The sequence below is a fragment of the Ctenopharyngodon idella genome, chromosome 2, assembly GCF_019924925.1.
Source record: "Ctenopharyngodon idella isolate HZGC_01 chromosome 2, HZGC01, whole genome shotgun sequence".
NCBI lineage: Eukaryota > Metazoa > Chordata > Actinopteri > Cypriniformes > Xenocyprididae > Ctenopharyngodon > Ctenopharyngodon idella.
The window spans coordinates 494402-517945 of record NC_067221.1 but is presented as its reverse complement, the minus strand read 5'-3'; the positions used below and the strand labels follow the sequence as shown (position 1 = coordinate 517945).

Genomic DNA, 23544 nt, shown 5'->3' with positions numbered 1-23544 from the left:
CATTTGCTCCCTCTGAGGAGGGTTTCAGAGGGGCCAGTTCGGTTGTTCTCTGCCGGTTCGCCGCTTCAGGGCACCGAGTTGGCCACTCGTCTTATACCAGAGACCAGTCTTGAGAGACTGGTTCCCTTAATAGATTTTTGGTAGCATGGAAACTTCTACCAAATATATCTCAATGGGTCCTGCACTTTATAATAACTGCACACTATGAAGCATTAGTTAGGCATTAGTAAACAGTCAATTCATCATTTATAAAGCATTAATAGACATTAATAAGCAGTTTATAAATACACCTATAAATGCTTTGTTCTTGATTTATAAGCATATCTATAATGGGTTTAATAATTGTATTTTCATACTTTATTAATGATCAATTTATCATTTCTAAATTAAGTATTACATTATTTACAAACCAGTTATTTAAGAGTTGTCAGTGGTTCATAAGATCATTTATAAAGTGTAAGTAAATGATTAATAAACTACCCCCCCCTGTTTTAGCCTGGTCGTTCACACCTCTGAGCTGGAAAATCTCTGTAAAAATGGGCGTGTAAAGCTCTGGAAAAGTGGGAGTGTAGAGGGGGGGAAGAGGGAAGAGAACAACCAATGAAACACAGACCTACAACACACTCATTATACAGAATGATGAATATTAATATATGAGCACAGAGAAAAATGACAACAAACTCCCAAGCACAAGGGAGAAATGCGAAAGAATATTTAAAAGGGCTAATAATACTTTCATTACGTTTACGAGCACTGCAGTCTCATGATAAACAACACGTAGTTTAACACAGAAAGAATAAAGACATAGTTTAATTTTTGTCCATTCTCTAAGTCTTTTGTTCATCAGAATAATCGTGTCATCGCGTTCAGATACACGAATCAGTGTCCAGTTTACACATATAATTCATTTGAAGAAGACTTGATGAAATATGTGTGCATACACTGTGCTGGTTCATGTTTGGTGCAGGAGAATGTGTGAAATATGTCAATAAAAACTTTAAACACGGATACTTTATTCTCTATAATCCACGTGGCTAGTGTTGTTAAACTCATCGCGGAGCTCCGCGCTGAAACCGATCATATGCGCGCTCCACGTATTTTTCATGTGTTCGTATTCAAACTCCAGTTCTGACCGCATCGCGGGCAAAATACAAACAACACTCATGTGCTGCTGTGCTGAGGGAAACATACATACGGCTCGCGTGTCCGAACGCAGAATGAACAGCACTTTTGTGACATTTGAATTCTCCGCTGTAATGCGATCTCATGCGAACATATTTTCCATTTGTGCTGGTAGATCACAGAAAAACAATCCACATGCACCCGAACTCCTGCTCTGATCGCGTTGCAGGGAAACACATTTGTGTTGTAGCACTGAGGAAACAAACACAACTATACGACCCATGTCTCTGAATGACAGGAGAAAGAGGCAAGAGAAGTGATACTTCCTCATGCATAATACCGCAATTATAATCTTATGCATACTACAGCGCAGCGATTGGATTGAATGTGCTTTTTCGCATGAATAAATGCAGAAACTGCTGACGTCAGCATGTTCGACCAGCCCATACTGGAGCCAATCAGAACTCCGGATCTTGCCGGTAGTACACGATGACGTCAGATTTTGTGACGTTGCTCCGACTTTGCTTTTCAAACCGGAAGACAGAAATCGCTCTGAAAAATGCAAAAATATCTAATTTCAAATTATAAATAAAATTAATGAGTACCTTTAGTGTTTTCAATGATGTGCAGCCTATATCTGTTCACAGCTCAAAAAAAGTGTTCTGGGGTTTCATGACCCTTTAAAGTTCAGTCATGAAACTCTATCAATCGCTGATTGGTTCTTTCAGTACTGCGACACCAACTAATCGGAGGTACTTCCTCATTTACGTAGCTTTATTTATACCATATCCTAGCTGCTATCAGCACACAGCACGATATGAGAACTCCTATCATATTTTTCCTTTTGTTGCCTCCAATCTACCTACTTGGAATAATGTCTCATCTGGAGGTCGATGAGGTATTATCTCTGGTAGATCAACCATTCGATCCAGATCCTGATTCTGATACAGAGAACCCAAATTCTCCTTCCACCGAAACGATCCAGACAGCTCCCCACAGCTCTATACGCCGGAGCGTTCGTCTGGCGCAACGCCAGGTTTCCATCAACGACTGGCCAGTACATAAGATTCTGGAATACCTCTTCAATCGGAACATCACGCCTAAAACTGGTTTATCCCATCAAGAACTTTTTGCTCTCTTCCTCTCGGTTCCCAAAGTCGCTCCAAGCCAGCTTCCTCCTCCTCCTCCTCCATCAAGCCCTGCACCGGCCAAAGCCAAGGCCAAGCGCAAGCATACAACTCCACCTGCTGCTACTCCTCCAGCAAAAAGGTCCCGCAGCAACCCTTCGGATGACAATGATCCCGTACTTTCTGTTCTCCTTCAAATCAGGGATTCTATCGGCAAACTCGAGAACAGAGTCTCAACTCTGGAAAAGAACAGCCCTTCTCCTTCGACATCCAGTGCACCTCCGACAGATCATCATTCAGATAACGTATCATCGTGCATCGATTTATCTCCAAGGCACAGCCTCGCCTCAGCGCTGCCAGCTCCACCAAACGGGTCTCCGTTCATTTCTCCAGCAGCAGCAATCCCTCACAACCTGAGAAATCAGATCTTTTCAGGTAACAATATCAATCTTGTCAAAATCTTGCTTTACTCTACTAATGCAATCGATAAACGCATCGTTGATTGTGGAGACATTTCTGTTGTCCTTAAAGATTGTGACCCAAGACTGTCCAAAAGTTTGTCTCTAGCCGAATTCAATGTAGCTTTCGGTGTTTATAGGGACACCGTATGCGAAGTTTTCTCCGATAGAAGAGCTGAACTAGACACTTATTTTGCCATCATTTCAGATCTTGTGCTTAACTACAGCGGCTCACTCTTCTACAAATACCATAAATCTTTTTCAGCAAAAGCAGCTATGTATATCTCCTGTTTCAACCAAAAACTTGGCTAGTCAGTCATAGGCCTCGAACTGATTAGCCGGCACTTCACCGGCCAAATCGTTCTTGGGTTAATTTCCTCATTACAGGTCTAACTCAAGGTTTGCTGCCTGGTTTAATTCCCTCCTCCATTTATGTATGCAAAAATTTATTGTCAGCCCTGAAAGAACGGGGATCAAAAATGTACTTCTCAGTGTGTTTAACTTTCAGTTGCCGCAGTAGCCCTAAGATTTTTGATTGTCTCAAGAGAATTTTTTCCAAACTAAAATTCCTTTGTCAAAAGAAAAAACAATTGGTCCATCTACTCGTCTCGAATTTTTAGGCATTATCTATCTTTTTATATAGAAAAATCTTCTAGTCGCTCAAAGCTTAAACAGAATGTGTCACAGAAAAGAACTCAAAGAACGAACGGTGAAAGGTCATCATGCACCTGCCGTCTGTGTGGAAAGAGTTTCACATGTAAAGGAAGCCTGAAGGATCACACAAGGATTCACACTGGAGAAAGACCTTTCACATGCAGTCACTGTGGACGAGGGTTTAAACAGAGCGGAAGCCTTACAGAACACATCAGAATCCACACTGGAGAGAAGCCTTTCACATGCAGTCAATGTGGGAAGAGCTACAGACAGAAAGGAAGCCTTGGGATGCACATGAGAACTCACTCTGAAGAAAAACCGTTTACATGCACTCAGTGCGGGAAGAGTTTTACACTGAAACACAACTTTAATCTTCACTTAAAAACTCACTCCAGTGTGAAGCCATTCATCTGTCTTCAGTGTGGAAAAGCTTTTAGTCAGGTGTCACACCTGAAAATGCATGAAAAAGTTCACATCGAAGTGAAGCCGTATCACTGCGCTCCATGTGAAAGGAGTTTCAGCCAAATGACTTCCCTTCAAAGACATTTAAAATCATTCATACATAATAAATACAGGTCGCTAGAAAGATTCATGCTGCAAGCTCAAGCCTCAGGTCATGGTTTCCCTCAGGAGCAAATGTGTCCCAAAAGAGCAAAATAATAGCGTCGTTCACGAAAACACATTACCTGCAGTGAGAAAGGCAGTACAGGGACATGAATGTATTGGTTCAGAATTGTGAATTTGTGAATTTTCTTTAATGTTCAGGAGTAAAAATACTTTTAAATGAATAAAATTACATGTGTATGGTACCATTCAAAAACAAGGTCTGTTTCTTTTTTCTAAATCTTAACAGATTAATGTCCTATAAATCAAACATGTTTGCACAGAGAACTGAGAATATTTGCTTGTAATGATATTAGGAGTTTGAGTATGCTATGATGTTGGAAAAGAAAACCAGTCAAAACCAATACTGTATTCATATATATACCTTTCTTATAGAGTTTTACAATGGATAACACACAATTTATGAAGCAATTCACTCACAACCATAAATACAATCTGATAACTACATCCCAATTTGTACAAACTCAGACTTCCACATTTAAGTCAAAAACATATTCTCTTCTAAGATCATGACACAAATACTGATGACTCCACTGCCATATTTCAATATTTACTCCACTTTTCTTCAGTGTCCAAGCGTCCTGAAACAATCAAGAAGCAATCAAATCAACATGAGTACAACAGTATGTAAGTGCTGTGTCAAGTCACAGTTTCATCAGTAAAGTGCTCGTAGCAAGGTTGTTGTTTTTTTTGTTTTTTGTTTTTTTTAAATATATACGCAAATATATGGAGAGAGAATAGAAAATCGAAAAAAGAAAAGTAAAATATAAATAAAAAAGTGCTATATTACTGGGCCAAGTGATGACGAAAAAGATATGTCTTCAGCAATTTTTTGAAAATGGCTAGAGACTCAGCTGCTCGGGTAGAGCGTGGTAGGTCATTCCACCAACCAGGAACAGACCAGGAGAAGGTCCGTGAGAGTGATTTTGTGCCCCTTTCGGATGGAACCACAAGACGCCGTTCACTTGCAGAACGCAAGCTTCTGGAGGGCGCATAAGTCTGAAGTAGTGAGTTTAGGTATAGTGGTGCAGAGCCAGTGGATGTTCTGTCGGCAAACATCAGAGTCTTGAATTGGATGCGAGCAGCTACTGGCAGCCAATGCAAACTGATGAAGAGAGGTGTGACGTGTTCTCTTCGGTTCGTTAAAGACCAGTCTTGCTGCAGCATTCAGGATCAGTTGTAGAGGCTTGACAGTGCATGTTGGAAGGCCTGCCAAGAGAGCATTACAATAGTCCAGTCTGGATAGAACAAGAGCTTGGACAAGAATTTGTGTGGAATGCTCCGATAGGAAAGGTCTAATCTTCCTAATGTTGTACAGAGCAAATCTGCAGGACCGGGCCGTTGTAGCGATGTGATCTGTGAAGCTTAAACAATCATCCATCACCACTCCAAGGTTCCTGGCTGTCCTGAAAGGAGTTATGGTTGACGACCCAAGTTGAATGGAAAGGTTATGATGAAGTGTTGGGTTGGCACTGACTACAAGCAGTTCCGTTTTTGCAAGGTTGAGTTGAAGGCGGTGGTCCTTCATCCAGGCAGAAATGGCTGTCAGGCAGGCTGCGATGCGGCCAGCAACCGTCGGATCATCTGGTTGGAATGAGAGGTAGAGTTGTGTGTCATCAGCATAACAGTGATAGGAAAAACCATGTTCCTGAATGACAGATCCTGGTGATGACATGTAGATGGAGAAGAGAAGTGGTCCAAGCACTGAGCCCTGAGGTACCCCAGTAGCAAGATGATGCGACTTGGACACCTCACCTCTCCAAGATACCCTGAAGGACCCACCTGAGAGGTAAGACTCGAACCACTGGAGTGCGGTTCCTGAGATGCCCTTCGACCTGAGGGTTGACAGGAGGATCTGGTGGTTAACTGTGTCAAAAGCAGCAGACAGATCCAGTAAGATGAGTACTGATGATTGTGAAGTTGCTTGTGCCAGTCTCAGGGCTTCAGTGACTGAGAGCAGGGCAGTCTCAGTTGAGTGGTCACTCTTGAAGCCAGACTGGTTGTTGTCAAGGAGGTTGTTCTGTGTGAGATAAGTAGACAGTTGGTTGAACACAACTCTCTCAAGTGTCTTCGCAATGAATGGAAGAAGGGATACCGGTCTATAGTTTTCTAAAAGTGCTGGATTCAGAGTGGGTTTTTTAAGCAGTGGTGTAATCCTAGCCTGCTTAAAAGCTGTGGGAAATATACCAGTGTGAAGAGAAGAATTGATCATGTGAATGAGTGCAGGTACAATTGAGGAGGAGATGGCCTGAAGAAGATGAGTGGGGATAGGGTCAAGCGGACAGGTAGTAGGGTGATTGGAACGGATGAGTTTGGAGACATCTGCCTCAGAGAGCATAGAGAAGGAGGGGAGAATTTGTGTGTTTTCCGTTGAGATGTTATTGTCAGTGTGTGGTGTGGAGAATTGGCCGCTGATGGTTGTTATTTTATGTGTGAAGAATGTGGCAAAGTCATCAGCTGAAGTTATCATTTGCAGCTCAAAATTAAGTCCAGATATATTTAAGGCCCTTATTGATTTGATTTATTTCTATAATAAATATATATGGGCGTCTAACCTTTAAAACTGTTTGCTTTTGTAAACTGAGCTTAAACACTAATGCGCACTGTTTTGTTGAATTGAAACCAATTTTTGCATTTTAGCAAAATGTTTGCTATAATACATCTATTTAGTGCACAAGTGGGAAACATATCTATAAAGTGATATCTTTGTCATAGTATTCTTTCATTGGTTAAGGGGATTTCACATGACAGGCATCAGCGCTAGTCAATGCATTGATCTCTTTGAAATGAAGCATCAGATTAGTGTTACCCGGTGCAGCGTTGTTTGTCGGTTTTGTTCAAAGTTCAGAAAATGTACTTGTTTACAACCTTGCTTCTTTCCGGTGTTCTGCTGAATTCTGTGACCAACCAAATCATGTGACCCTAGTAGGCGATATATTGAGCTAATCTGACCTACTACTAAACCCAACCCTGCTCTCAATACTAGGGTCACAGGATTCGGCACTTCAACAGAATGAATCAGCATTGAATTAAAGGTTTACTAACTCATTAAGACTGTCCCTTGCTGCCACCTACTGGCATAAGAATGTAACCTGCAATGAAAGTGCTGAAAAATAGCTAACACACAGGCCATTTCTCAAAATCAGGTACACCAATATTAAAGTCATACAGGTTTAGACTGTAATAGTGTGAGGATGAGTAAATGACAGATGCAAACTACATTAGAAAAGATGAAGATCCTGCAAACATTCATGTCCTTAATTGACATGATAATTAATGACAGGTGTGTGATTTACAGTTGGAGAAGAAATTAATATGACCCGAGTGCTGCCGTCACCTCACTTTTGTTCACCAAAATCTGCTCCAAAATCAAACAATTAAATTCTTGCTTCAACTCCATATAAGCATAAAACTCACAGATAGACACATTTATTGTGCAGATACTTTCAGTAGGAAACAGTAGACATTCATGTTATTTTAGAGGTGGTTTGTGACATACATAATGAATTAATGCTGATGGGAAATGAGGAAATGTGCGATCTCTACTGAATCTCTTAGTAACAAGCTTTTGAAAACAGAGTAAAAATCTCCCACATCCACTCAATCAGGGAAGAGTTTTCTAACGGCAGAAACCAAACCATTATGATCCTCAGTAGAAGTGCTTCAAGTTCAATCCTTCATGACTGAAACTTTAAAGAATGCATTAAAACTGTATTGTTTATCATTTCAGCTATTATAATCTTTTAAATCATCATATGTGAAATATATGCATCACGTGGCTTTTGTGTTCATGATCAACATGTTAATGAAAGTGTTCATTACTGTCATTATTTACCATTAAGATCAGATGTGTTTGATTATTCTGCTGTGAAAAACTCTAGTGTTCACCATATCTGAACATCAATTAGGTTTTCACCAATTATCACCTTTATCACTTCATCAAGTGTCAGTAATTAGAATCAGAGGTAAAGTAGTGAACATTATTAAAGCAGAGCAGAATCAAACTAACTCAAAGTTTACTGACGGATCGATGTGGAGCTTCACAAACATCAGAGTCTGGAATGAAACTGAAAATAAAGATGCAGAGATTTTGTTTCAGTAGTAAAAGTTGCTGTAAGATTTTGTCTTTATTTTGCTCTCACTGCAAAATCATAATTTGATAAACTTAAAGAATAACAAAATCTGAGTATTATATCACTGTACACATTTTCCTTTCTAGAACACTTGAGGCTCTTTTTTTTAAAAGTGGTTTTCTAATTTGAAGTTTAGTTTGCTGATTGCTGATGCGGTTGCGTGTTCATTAAGTGTTAATGATGTTTAATGCATATTTGTTTGATGTTTCCGGAGTGATTCAGGCTATAAAAGAGCGCTGAGCAGCTCATAAACACCATCATCTTCTGATGAGCAGCGTCTTCAGTCCACAGTCTGATTCCCGGTAAGATCATGTCGTCTCATGTGTGAATTATTGTGTCATTGTGTTTCAGCCTTTAGTCAAACGTGAGCACATGTTCAGCTTGTTGACTCTCTAGTGTGCTTGTTTATGTGGAACAGTGTAGAAGAAATTAAAGAAATTACAATGGAATTAATGAAGCTTTGGAAGTTTTCTTTCAGGTCCTTGCCAGAACCACTTTCCATTTTAGGTTCTTGAGATTCATTGATAATGATGATCAGCTCATAAACATCATCATCTGTCTTGTAGTTTGATGTGAATTACGATTGAAGGTAAGATCATGTCGTCTCATCGGTGAGTTTATATCATCAACTGTCTTTGTGTTTCATTTGTGCTTAAACTAGTTTCCTTTAATGAACATTGTGTGTGATTTCAGTACAGCAGATCCAAATGGAAAAACTACACAGATTTCCATTTCTTAAAGAAAACAGGCTTAAAAAGCAGCAGAAGAATCAATATTTTAGGAAGATCATGTCATTTGTGTTTTCTCTCGTGATCATTCGTGGGTTTCTTATTTTACTGAAGATATGAAAAAACATTGAGTGAAGTTTAAAAATGAAATCAAGCAGCTGCAAATCATTTCTCAGTTTACTTCAGTCGTCGTAGTTGAGCCGAACCAGTTCTGAAAGTTAGACTGGTTTTTCACTCAAACTATCATTGTTAGTTAATCGTGTCCTTTCAGGTAATCACAGTTTCACACGTTGTTTCAGATTGTTTGTCTGTAATCTCAGTCATTTCCTACATCAGATCAACAAGATGGCGGTGCACACTGACGGTAGGGCGGGAGCCTGTCAACGCGCTGCTGACCGGACACAGAAATTTATTGTTGCTGGTTATTTTGTTCTCCTTTTGATTTTATGATTACACTGTTGTTGGTCGACAAACATAGGCCTACATCAGCGGCGGCAAAACAAGCAAGCTGTTGCTACTACTTTTGATGCATGCAGCCAGCTTACCTCTTTCTCCGTGATATTATATAAGTCAAGTCAAGTCAAGTCACCTTTATTTATATAGCGCTTTTTACAATGTAGATTGTGTCAAAGCAGCTTTACATTGATAACTGGTACATTATTTGGCTGCACAGCAGCTCTTAAAGAATAGTGTCAATGCAGGCAGATCAAAGCACTGTTGAATATCAAATGTCAAGTCAAATATCAAGTGTCCCCAACTAAGCAAGCCAAAGGCGACAGCGGCAAGGAACCCAAACTCCATCAGGTGACATCAGGTGGCAGACAAGTGGCAAATAGGTGTTTAAATGGAGAAAAAAACCTTGGGAGAAACCAGGCTTAAAAGTCTCTCTCCTGCTGGCGAGTGATATCCTTCAAAACCCTGGACCTAATTTTAAGCGTGATGATCTTCAGCCAGTTGGAGTTTGCAGACGACAAGGTACCTTCAAACTGCGTGCTCATAACATGATTAAGGAGGGCGATTTTCAATTGTTTAAAACAACAAATCATGCAAAAGTTTTATGGGATCCATGCTCAAAGCCCAAAGGATTACTTGTGGGACATTTAAATATCAGAAGCGTTGCTTCAAAAACTGAACAATTGGAACAGTTAATTACGAACTCAAACCTTGATTTGCTTTGCTTGTCGGAAACACGGTTAACAGAATCATCACCGAACACCAAAGGAGTTTGACAAAAACAAGGAGTTAATTCTGTTTGGGGACTTTAATGTAAATTGGATTGAGAAGTCAAATAGGAAAAAGCTTCAGGAGATAGTAAGTCAGTTTGACTTCTCACAGTTAATTGAGGGCCCCACCAGAGTTACCTCATCATCTCAAACTCAAATTGATTTAATATTTATCAATAAACCAGAAAGAATAACCAAGTCAATGAATCTATTAACAGGGTTATCAGACCATAATCTTATATTAATGGTAAGAAAATTGTAACTCACACGTGGGTTATATTATAACTTGACAGTTCTTACCCAGCGCTGCTTCGTGGGTTCTTGGCTTTGTTCTGTTGATCAGGTTATCACCACTGTATAGAGGACACTGACAAAGAGCTCAGGTGATCACAACACTTGTTTTTACTGAATATTCATAGGCCAACATCATAAATTGCCACAGCTGATTACAGAGTGTGCATCTCTCTCTCCGTCCGCTACCATCCAACACACACACACACACACACACTGTTCATTCTCTCCTGCGATCGAAATCACGGGTCGCTGTTCTCGCGATATTAGAACCCAGATCTATACAAGGTATTAGAACATTATTTTATACCCTTAATTTCACTCCCTACATAATACTCTCTTACCCAACAAGAAATGTCCTCATTTCTATAACACAATCCTTGTATATATAAGGCACAAAACAAAATATATGTATAACATACAAAACAATACAGTTCTCAAAATCTGAATGAATGGGCCAAAACAAACTATACTGAAACTGTGTTGGAGGAAACAGTTCAGAGTCCGGGGTAGCACGGCTGTCCTGTGTACTGTCCGTAGAGCTGGAAGGTTGTGGGGTGCCAGGTTGTTGTAATTGAAGGCGAGGATGCAACTGGGGCAATGGTGGTGGTTCCAACAGAACCTGGGGTGTGGGGAGTCCCGGTGGCACCGGTGTAACGTGAGGTGGGAGGAGTCCTGATAAAGTATTCAGAGTGTTCGGTTTAACAGGGGAGGAAGGAGGAGAAAGGGCATGTGTGTTCTTTGGGTCAGTGATGTAAGGTTTCATGCAATTGTAATGAATGATTTTTGATCTTGCATGAGGTCTGGATACATCTCAAAATGAACAGGGGTGGAGCTACCAGAGGGGCATATTGATTGCAAAACCTCATATGGGCCCACCCAACGTGGACACAGTTTGTTGTAGCGGTGGGCAAGATCATCCACTAACACCAAGTCACAAGGTAGGTCAAGGTCAAGGTATCTTTATTAGTACCCGAAGGTAATTTGTTGCGCAGACAGGAGATTCAGCTATCCATCCTTAAGACAATTCATAAGACATAACAACATACAATAACAATAAAATATTAAAAAATAAATAAAAAGTCATGACAATGTACTTCTACACACTCCCTCAACGCCCACCTAAAACACTAAAGTAACCATGCATGTCATCTTTTTTCATTTAATAATTCTATAGCTGCAGGTACAAAAGTATTCCTATATCATCTAGTTCTCCACCTAGGGGCCACGAACCGACATCCAGAGGGGAGGAGCTGGAACTCAGCATGTAAAGGGTGGGAACAATCTCTAATTATAAAACTCGCCTTACGCTGTAAATAGTTGGAATAAATTATAGGGAGTGTATTTCAAATGGCGATCATAGTTAAGGCGTTGTTGTTCCTGTGCCCTGTCTCGGTAAGCAGTTGCAGAACGGTAAGCAGAGGTCAATCTCTTGCGCAGCTTGTTAGCATATGCTGCTGGCGTGCCCACTGTCGCTGAACTGAAAGCATTATTATCCTGGAGCAGTGTGTCAAGGGGAACGCGGGCCTCCCAGCCATGAGCCAAAACAAAAGGTGTCAATCCTGTGCTTGTGTGTTTAGTGGTGTTATATGCGGTAACACTTTAGTATAGGGAACACATATAAACTACTAAGTATGACTTTTCCCTCAATAAACTCCTAATTTACTGCTTATTAATAGTTAGTTAGGTAGTTGTTAAGTTTAAGTATTAATAGCCAATATTCTAGTAATATGCATGCTAATAAGCAACTAGTTAAAAGACCCTAAAATAAAGTGTTACCTTATATGCCAATGCAACCTGCGGGAGGTGCTCGTCACACTCCGTGCCTGATTCAAAAAGATGTTTGGAAAGTTCATCTTTTAGAGTGCGATTAAAGCGCTCAACAGCCCCGTCGCACTGAGCATGATAAGGTGACGTACGAAGCTTCTTGATTGACAGCAAGTTACAAAGGTGCTTTATAAGGTCAGATTCAAACTGTCTGCCCTGGTCAGAGTGTAGGGCCTCAGGGACACCATGTTGCTGAATGTAGTGGTTAAAGATGCAGCCTGCTACAGAGACAGCTGATTGATCTCTCAATGGGTAGAGATTGTCAAACTTAGTGTACAGGTCCATAATTACTAGTACATAACGGTTACCCTTGGGAGAAATAGGCAACTTTGTTATGTCTGCGGCCACTATTTGGAATGGACGGTCAGGAGAGATAGGAATGAGTGGTGCCTGTGGTCAGGGTCCTCTGTTGTTCAATCACATTCCAATCACTTTGGATTTGAACAAGGTTTGATGTTGTGTGGTTAGGAACAAGCATGAACAAAGGGACATTTAAAGGGACATATTTATAAAGACTTATTAAGACCTATACCCCATTATAAGAACAGTTATAGTTACATTTGTATTATTTATATATTTAATTGTAAGTAATGCATTTGCTTTTTTAATGCTCATGCTCATAATCCATTATACACTGATTTATAAGTATTAATTAGTCAGTCATATGGTTCCATGAATGTATTTATAAAGATGCAACCTGCATTGCTATAATGTTATTATATTATAGTTACAATGACATTTTATTCACATTTATTTCTGTCAAATTAGTGAATATATTGTTAATAGCTGTGTTGTGTTCTTATAAATACTTATTGTGAGTAATAATACAGTTACTAATCTCTATAAATGCATTATTGATGGCTTTAAGTAATTCAATTCACATTTTATTTGTATAGCGCTTTTCACGATACATATCATTTCAAAGCAGCTTTACAGAGAGTGCATGTCAACATTACAGTTTAGAGAATCTGGTATCGGAGGTGACTGTCCAATATATGTGGTTTCAGAAATGTACATATTATCATGCAGTTAGCTAACAAAGTAATAATTTAGGCAATTTCATTTACAATCACTGTTAGCAATTTAATTGAAGGTAGAAGCAATGAGCTCCTGGAAATAATGAATTACATATTAACAATAATTAGGATATATAGAAATTTGGGAATGTGCGTGTTGATCCAGATGTTGCTCATCTGAAGTCCTCGCAGGAGTTGGCGTCGTCTCTTCAAAGGTGTTGGTCATCTGAGGTCTTCTTAAGAGGCTGGATCCAAACTGAAGCTGATGTACTCTCTAGTCACCTCGGGACGGGCGTCCCGAGATGAAACAGAAAAGCAAATGGAAAATAATTAGCATAGCTGCTGTTCATAACATTAAGCAAAGATAGTCATGTGCAATTGATCTGACATGAGATGCATTATGTGAATGCTTGGGTAAAGAGACTTTAATCTAGATTTAAACTGGGTGAGCGAGTCTGAGTCCCGAACATTATCAGGAAGGCTATTCCAGAGTTTAGGAGCCAAATGTGAAAACGCTCTCCCTCCTTTAGTGGACTTAGATATCCTAGGTACAACCAGAAGTCCAGAGTTTTGTGATCTTAAAGAGCGTGAAGGATTGTAGGGCGATAGAAGATCGGTTAAGTACACAGGAGCTAAACCATTTAGAGCCTTATAGGTCATTAGCAGTACTTTATAATCGATGCGGAACTTAATAGGTAACCAGTGAAGAGATGATAAAATTGGTGTTATATGATCATATTTTCTTGACCTGGTAAGAACTCTAGCAGCTGCATTTTGTACTAATTGTAGCTTGTTTATTGAGGAAGCAGGGCAACCAGCTAGTAATGCATTACAGTAATCTAGTCTAGACGTCATGAAAGCATGAACTAACTTTTCTGCATCAGAAACAGATAACATATTCCGTATCTTAGCAATGTTTCTGAGGTGGAAGAAGGCTGTTTTTGTAACATATGAAATATTATTTTCTAAGGACAAGTTGCTGTCTAATATAACACCCAGGTCTTTAACTGTCGAGGATGGAGTAACAGTACATCCTTCTAAATGCAGATTGTAGTCTGAGAGATTCTGTGTACAGGTTTTTGGTCAAATAAGTAATACTTCAGTCTTATCTGAATTTAATAGAAGAAAATTACTAGTCATCCAATGTTTTACTTCTTTAACACACTCTGTCAGATTGGATAATTTAGAGTTTTCATCTGGTTGTGTTGAAATATATAATTGAGTATCATCGGCATAGCAGTGGAAACTAGTTCCATGTTTTCTTATAATATCACCAAGTGGCAGCATGTATATTGAAAATAGCAGAGGGCCTAACACAGATCCTTGCGGCACTCCATGATTTACTGATGTTATCTTAGATTTTTCCCCGTTTAAACAGACAAAATTGTGACGGTCTAACAGGTATGACCTAAATCACATTAATGCCTGTCCCTGAATACCAGTGTAATTTTGCATCTAGTAAAGTGAATACATAGGATGCAATTTTCCTAAATCAAATGTTAAGAAATCATGAAGATGTGCTTATTATACATTTTAAGTTGCTTACTTGTAAATGTAACTAATGAACAATAATTCCTGTAATAAAAAAAAAAAAAAAAGAAATCATTAATACAAACAGTTGGAAAAAAATGTATCTTTTTTAATGTTACATACTTGCAAAACACTGCAACAATATTTTTAAAGTATAATTCCAAACTGCTATAAGCAATAACAAATCAAAATTAAAATTCATGACCTCTAATGCAAACATTAGCTTAATTGGTACAGCAAACAAATATCTCTGGAACTATTTTATATATGATCATTTATAAATCAGTGTATAATGGATTATGAGCATGCACATAGAAAAAGCAAATGCATTGCTTATAAGTAATTATAAAAATAATATAAATATATCTATAACTGTTCTTATAATGCAGTATAGACCTTAATGAGGCTTTATAAATATATTCATAGAATAGTATCACTTACTTATAAGTATAAATGGGCCTATAAAACATTATAAGCATGGTCTTCATAGAAAGTGTTACCGAAGTTTCTTGAGACCGACCAAAGGCTTGTGATCAGTAATATTAGTGCGGGTGAACGGGTGACAACGAAGATAGTGTTGGAAATGACAAACTGACCACACAATGGCATACAATTCCCGTGGACCATGACCAAATGTGGACCATTTTCTTTCTGAAGCAGACAGCACATGGCTGGCATACACAATAACTTGCTCTTTTCCTTCCACTTGCTGCGAAAGAACAGACCCCACTGAATGAAGGGATGCATGAGTGTAAAGGAGGAAGGAGATTGAAAGATTTGGAAATGCCATAATTGCCGGTGACGTCAGTGCCTATTTCAGTACACTGAAAGCTTTATTTGCTTCTGCTGAGCAAGAGAATGATACTCCTTTGTGTGTGAGATGGTACAGGGGTTCAGCTATGTGTGCAAAGTGTCTAATGAATCGACGATAATACGAACACAGACCCAGAAAAGCCCTGACTTGTGTAGCTGACGTTGGAATTGGCCATGTCTTGACTTTGTCTATGTTAGAAGGGTCTGGCTCAACACCGGCACTAGAAACACGGTGGCCCAGAAAAGTGACACAAGAGCATGCCAGATGGCACTTGGATGGCTTAAGTTTGAGTCCAGCCGTACGAAATCGCTGAAAGACTTCACGCAAGTGCTGTGGGAAATCAACACTGTAGATGATAATATCATCTAAGTAGATTAAACAAATACTCAAGTGCAGACCCAAAGTACAAGCTCCATTAAGCGCTGGAAACTGGGTGGGGCATTAGAGATCCCCATTGGCATCATACGGAATTGATATAGTCCTGTACCAGTGGAGAAAGCCGTTTTTTTTTTTGTCATCTGGAATGAGTGGTAATTGCCAGTACCCAGCACTTAAATCAATTGTGCTAAACACTCTGGCCCCAGAAAGTCTATCATCCACCGAGGAAGAGGGTGTGAATCTTTGATCGTGACATCATTGAGGCGTCTGTAATCAACACAGAACCGGTGTGTTCCATCCTTTTTCCGAACAAGCACAACCGGAGCTGACCACGGACTGTGAGACTCCTCAGTGATGTTGTGGTCTAAAAGCTTTGACACCTCTTGTTGTAGTACAGCCTGTGTAGCTGGTGACGTTCTGTAAGGGCGCAGTTTTATTGGAGCAGCATCACTCGTGTTGATACTATGTGCAATCAAGTTTTTCCATAGTCATGAGAATGGGAGCTTAAAATGTTAGCGAATTCTGTCAGCAGGGTCTTAAGCTGTGCCTGTTCTTCAGTGTTTAAGTGTGTATCTTCTAAATCCACTACAGTTTCTGTAGGAGTAGTCACAGCTGAGACTAATGCATACTCATCATGTGTATTGCCAGTGACAGAGAAAATCACCTGAGCGACACTGACTGCAGAACTTTGTACTGGAATCAGTGACTGGGGCGGCGAAAGAGGCACTTAAGTGTTATACAGTTGTAAACACGCATGTGGTATGTCAACGGTAACAGGTGTGTTCAATTAAGAAATCCCATCCTATGAGAACAGAATGAGTAGCTGTACGTACCACATGAAAAACATGAGAAAATGTGACATCTCCAATGTGTATGGGAGCTATTACAGAGCCCAGTATGTCCAATAACTGTCCAGTGACTGATGACGCTAACACAAATGACTTACTGATAGACTGAGTAGACAAAGCTGGAATCGACCTACAACAGTCATCGGTGATGAGAGATAGACCTGACCCAGTATTGACCAAAGCATGGAGTTCAGTACCTAGCCAGCGCAATTTGAATGAATGGTGTAGGTGGACTAGATTTGAAACCAACTGTACCAGAGTGGACCATTATTGGGGATGAAGCTGGCATTAGGTCCCCAATGACAGCTTCTACTCATTTCCCCTGATGTGGTGAGAAAGGGGCTGTCCCCTTGTGAGATGGGGAGAAATGTACATGTCGTGTGGGGGATCTTGGTGGTGAAGGTGAACGAGCATATCGGGTTCTATGTTCATATTCAAAATTAGGCCAGTGCTCCCGTGAAGGCGAGTGGCCAGAGTTTGAGTTGCCATAATGATGTCTGTGGGGGGTGTATTGGTCAGACTGTGTGGTGTGAGAAGGGGAGTAGCTGCAACATCTTTGACAGTAGAAGTCATCATTTGGGGGTGCTCAGTCATTTTCTGAATGGCCATGGTAGCGTCGTGGAGGACAGCAGTCATCATGAGAGTGTTGTCGTCAACCTCTCTGTGTACGTTACCTGGCGGCAATGATGATCGTCCCAATCAGGCTGGCAATGGCGTGCTGTGAGTTTGTAGTCCAGGGCTGCACAGGTCTGATGTGGAGAGTGCGTGGAAGACGTCACCTCGGCCTGAAGGCTGAAATCTGCAGCAAGAGCTGGTCTATGTGTTCATCAGTTCGTCGCAGGTGAGACTGACAGAAAGCGTGTAGGTCGGTTCGGAGTTCAGCGATGGCTAATGCTAGTTCAGTGATTTGAACTGGTGTCACTATGTTAGTCGGTGGCTGGGGATTCACAGTCACAGGCATACCAGCTAAAGGGCTAGCAACACTAATGGCTAACTGAGCACGTTCACATTGACTGGCCACTTTCAAAGCATTGTCCAAAGTCACAGCCCCATGCTCATGAATTTTCAGTGAAGTGATGGATCTAAGCCGGTCATAAATCTGCGAAAAATTTCACAGTTACGTGCTGCTGCATCATATTGAGGAAAAGCTTCAGTCACTAGATTTGTAAGTTCAGCAGCATAAACTTCAAGAGGTTCTTGTGGCTTACAAGGACGAGCATTCAAAAATGTCTGAAATGTGGCCAAAAAAGTTGTACGTCCAAAAACTGTGCTCAAACTGGCTGTGGTCAAATCGTAGTCAGCTTTCAATGCAGGGGAGAGAGACTAGCAGTATGCAAACGCTGGACCGGTAAGCTTCACAGGGAGAAGTTTGGCCTTATCTAGTGGTACAGCTGAGACATCAAGTGCCACTTCAAATCTCTGTATCCATGCACTAAATGGCTCTTTACCATCTCCAGAAAAAGGAGCAGGGAGGTCAATTTTAAATGGCAGATGTGGACTTGCTTCATCTGCAACATGTCGGTCTCTCTGCATTGCAACTGCGTCATTCTCATCGTCCGCCATTTTGTGCGAGAGAGAGAAAAATGCACGTAATCCGAACTTGCAAAAAGAGCATGTAAAAAAATATGACAGAAACAACCAGGTATAAATAGGCAGAAACTAACAAGATGAGTGAAAACAGCTGTGAGCAATAATGGCTGATAAGTCCGGGCAGTGGGTTATGGGAAATGAAGTCCGTGATAGTGGCAACAGTCCGGGGTGAAGTGCCCTCTGGTGGCTATCAAGGGCACTCCAGCAGGTGAACATGACAGAGCAGAATCAAACTAACTCAAAGTTTACTGACGGATCGATGTGGAGCTTCACAAACATCAGAGTCTGGAATGAAACTGAAAATAAAGATGCAGAGATTTTGTTTCAGTAGTAAAAGTTGATATAAGATTTGGTCTTTATTTCGCTCTAACTGCATAATCATAATTTGATAAACTTACAGAATGACAAAATCTGAGTATTATATCACTGTACACACTTTACTTTCTAGAACACTTGAGGCTCTTGTTTTTAAAGTGGTTTTCTAATTTGAAGTTTGGTTTGCTGATTTCTGATGCGGTTGCGTGTTCATTAAGTGTTAATGATGTTTAATGCATCTTTGTTTGATGATTCAGGCTATAAAAGAGCGCTGAGCAGCTCATAAACACCATCATCTTCTGATGAGCAGCGTCTTCAGTCCACAGTCTGATTCCCGGTAAGATCATGTCGTCTCATCGGTGAGTTTATATCATCAACTGTCTTTGTGTTTCAGCCTCTGGAATCACTGTGATCATTTGTGCTTAAACTAGTTTCCTTCAATGAACATTGTGTGTGATTTCAGTACAGCAGATCCAAATGGAAAAACTACAGATTTCCATTTCTTAAAGAAAACAGGCTTAAAAAGCAGCAGAAGAATCAATATTTTAGGAAGATCATGTCATTTGTGTTTTCTCTCGTGATCATTTGTGGGTTTCTTATTTTACTGAAGATATGAAAAAACATTGAGTGAAGTTTAAAAATGAAATCAAGCAGCAGCAAAGCATTTCTCAGTTTATTTCAGTCGTCGTAGTTGAGCCGAACCAGTTCTGAAAGTTAGACTGGTTTTTCACTCAAACTATCATTGTTAGTTAATCGTGTCCTTTCAGGTAATCACAGTTTCACACATTGTTTCAGATTGTTTGTCTGTAATCTCAGTCATTTCCTACATCAGATCAACAAGCTTTAAAATGTGTGTTTTTACAGTGTAGCCGAATGAAGAGCTCCTCAGACATGTGAAACATCTGTCAGTCTGTGTGCTGCTCCACAAACCTTCTGCTTCGACTCGCTTTGACCTGCAGACCAAACACACAAACTACCTGTCAGTAACGTAAGTTCTTCAAGATTTATTCCTTCATTAATAAACCATTGAACACTTACAGTTGAGCTGTACTGAATATTCACAACAACAGCATTCTTGTGTTATTGTTCAGATGGAGGATTTTCAATCTTTAATCTTACATTTAATGTATTTTTAGCATTTTAACATCACACACATCTCCTCTAAAGAAAATGTAAAGCAAACTGAGGGAACTGTATTTCAACAATCACACAGAAAACATGTTATGCCATATAATTTTTCCTATTGTTTTTATCAAAGAAAAATATTTTTACAATAGGAAATGAATGTATATTTTAAACTAATGACTGGTTTGTTATTTAGTGCTGCCTGTCAAGAGTTCATCAAACAATGACAGAACAAAACACCAGCATCAACGGATCAACTGGAGTCAATAATCACAGTGAACAGATGCATTGGGAATTTTTCAGGAAACATCTCTTTGCAGAGCCATTATTCATCTGTATCATTTCAGTCATTGAGATTCCAATCATGATCTTAACTCTGTTGGCGTTGTGTGCTCTTATCAAATCTCAGCGCTCTGCTCCAGTTTTTGTTATTCATCTGATTCTTTCAGATCTGATTCAGATCATTTGTATGATAATGATGGCAATTGAATGGTCAATTGAACTATTTAATGCATATTCTTATAGTTTGATTGTGGGTCTGTATTTTATGGCTTGTGTTGCTTTTGAACGATATCTTCTGGTTTCTCATCCTATCTGGTACAAATCTCATCATTCACTAAAAGTCTCCTGTGTTATTTCTGTGATCATCTGGTTTGTTCCTCTGATCTTTGCAGACATAAACTCTGATTTGCTGTCTTTTAGACGTGTGAAACGATCAATCGGCTGTTTTATCCCCTACCCGATAATCATTCTGTGTTTTGTTGGTACTCGTCGCGGTCTTTCACACGCAATATCTCTTACTTCTCTAAAGCGACAATTAATTTTGGGAAGTTTGTTCCTGGTGCTGCTGACTTACTCATTTCTCATTCTCCCCTTTATAATCCTGGGTTTTATTGATAAGATTTTTCCCAATTTGTGGAACAGTTTATTATTTGTTAATGTTTATTATTTTTTTAAATTCCTCCTGTATCTGAACCCACTCGCTGACTGTATATTGTACTTGTTCATGAGGCCTGATGTTGGTGATTTAATGAAGTCTGTTCACTGCTGTTGTAGAACTGACACACATCAGAATTCGAGACACAGCCGGGACGAACACTCACGAGACAGTAAAGCCACGTTTGCCTGCTGTGTTTCAGTGCAAAAGCCTGCGTCTCATTCACAGATCACCTGCAGTTCAGTTTAAACAGATGAAATAGAGCTGCACTGAAGAAATGAAGACAATGTCATTCTGTGCATCACAAACACGCTTCCTTTCTATGAAATACAGGTTTATTAGAGATAACTCTTGATTCATAAAGAAAACACAGATTTTTATTAAAAGATGTATTGATGAACTCTTACTGTTGATGCTTCTGCTGACTTTCTGTAGCAGCAGTAATTTCTCATACGATGGAGAGGAGGTTATAATCCAGAGTAGTGGATCAATGGTTTGTCTTCATAAAGAGCGTCTCACTGCAGTCGTGGGGAAATGCTGTAGGATCAACGTTCCCGCAGTAAAACAGGTCAAACAGTCTGCTGGATCCTCCACACACGAGCAGGTTTCAGTGTGAACACTGATCCAGCATCAGTTCTGATCACTACATCAGTGCAGACGCACACATGCACATAAACACCCTTTATTCTGACTTCATTTCCCCGGTAGACTGACAGATGAACAACATCAAGTAGTTTAATGTCATATTCCTGCTTGTCAGCTAGTGTTCATAATGCATGTACATTTATCATACTCTCTTTAGCAAATAATTACTATTCATGCTATTAAAAAGATAGTTCACTCAAAAATTAAAAATGTCATAATTTACTTGCTATCATGTTGATCAAAAGAATAACTTTTCTTTCTTCTGTGGAATATAAAAGACAATATTTTGAGATTTTTTAGTCCATATATTGTAAGTCAGTGGACAGTTTTGGGTGAACGATCCCTAAAAACACTTGATTTCAAGTGCATGAAGTATATTAGAAGTGTACTAAGTTTATATAAAATATTATCCAGGAGTTATTAGTAATATTGTTGTGTTTATAGAAGTGTTTCATATAGCTGACTGTATCATATCGAGTCAGAGACTGTCCTGTATTCTCTCTTTTCTATCATTAATATAATTAAAGAGCTCCAGTTCTCCTGTATCTGTTTCTGTCTGTGTTTGTTTGACTAATAACAGCTGATCTGAACTGTAAGTGGAGAAGATCAAACCACAGATCAAGATGGAAAGAAAGGTGGCAGATGGTTTTCCTGAGAAGATCCATCTTCAGGTAATGAAATCCTGCTGGTCACTTGATGTCAGCTCCAGTACACTCACACTGGTCATCTCACACATGAGTTCCTCTATCTGCGCTCTAGACCCACTACACTTCTCAAAACAGTCATGAACTGCTTATTACCAGACGTCCTGAATATCATTAATCAGTCCCTACAGCAAGGAGTTTTCACTCAAATTGTTAAAACTGCAATTGTTAGGCTGAAGAAGTAATCTTAATTCTTCTGTGCTCAGTAACTACAGACCAATCTCTAATCTTCTTGGTAAAATAACTGAAAAATTAGTATCCATACAGCTCAATAACTCAAAATCTCAATGCCAATACATTAAATCAGACATTTCAGTCTGGCACCACTGTTTGACAAGTCAAACCCCCTTTTCAAGGATACTTTAAAGAAAATGGACATGTGGAAAACAATCAGTCATACCCTTGGAATAAATGATTAAAAGTATTAACGATGAGATCATTATTCCAGGCTAGCAAACAGTGTAACATTAAATTACCTCAGGTATCAGCGCTAGTTTCCACAACATTGTCTTCTTTTGAAACTGCAGTGAAAAAGACCAGGTGTTGTTTTTATTCCACTATATTGACTTCATCAGCTAAATTCACTGTTAGATTAGATCGATTACACTAGCCAGGGGAGTAGAACACTCTTTTTTTTTCGGGCAAGTGTGTTCAAATAGAGGCCAATGTGAATAAATCTGGATTTAAATTAAAAGAGACAAGATAGCTCATGAAAGAAGAGCTGTAGGTTTTGAAGAACTGATATGGTGAGTAGTTTAGCACTGAGAACATTTACTGTATCGGCAGCAAACTGTTCGACACAAAACCTCATAACTGTGTCATACTTCATCACACCTTTTAATAACACACTGAATAGATGCTATTACAAACATTATGGATTTTATGTCAATTACGTAATTTAGGTAATGTAGGTGTATTTTCTAATGTGGCATCTGTAGCCTGTGATAACTATGATAATTATTTCAGCATCAAGGGTGATTTGAAACATGTATCTTGCATTGTTTGCTATTGAATGAACTGATTGTTAAAAGTACTAAACTGAAAGAAGATCATATTGTTGTGTTTCTGTGATTAAACCAGATGTCCTCATTATCACAATGATCTTGTGTTTTGAAACAGTGATTATGTAGAATGAAAATATGTACAACTAGAATGAAAGCATAAGATCAGGTTTTGAAAGAACGACTGTGTTAGAAGTGTGATCAGTTTGGAGTTTTGTACTAAGAGTTTTGAAAATGTACACCTTACTTGTGAAAATAGCAAATAAAAAAAAACTGTAAAGAAAAGACCGGCAGATGAAATCACTGCACTCTACCGATTCAGGGTAGATTTGTGAAAATTACTGTATTTTTAAGAAAAGACAGGAAGATCCACAATCTTTTTACATTATATATATATATATCACCTTTAATTTTCTGAGAACGGGAGTAAGAGTTCCTTACACAATCATCTCCA

The 23544-nt window shown here is 39.4% G+C and overlaps 3 protein-coding genes across 3 annotated transcripts in view; 1 reads left to right on the top strand and 2 right to left on the bottom strand.

Moving 5' to 3' along the window:
* Positions 1–23544, bottom strand: part of LOC127505046 (ovarian cancer G-protein coupled receptor 1-like) — a 120551-nt gene that overhangs the window by 14603 nt on the left and 82404 nt on the right. The window lies entirely within an intron of this gene.
* The window catches only part of LOC127505019 (G-protein coupled receptor 4-like), a 104696-nt gene that overhangs the window by 14515 nt on the left and 66637 nt on the right, over positions 1–23544 (bottom strand). The window lies entirely within an intron of this gene.
* Positions 1612–4021, top strand: LOC127498616 (gastrula zinc finger protein XlCGF49.1-like). The gene is made up of 2 exons (XM_051868211.1): positions 1612–1616; positions 3364–4021. Exons 1-2 carry the CDS (start codon positions 1612–1614, stop codon positions 4019–4021), a joined length of 663 nt encoding a protein of 220 aa, XP_051724171.1.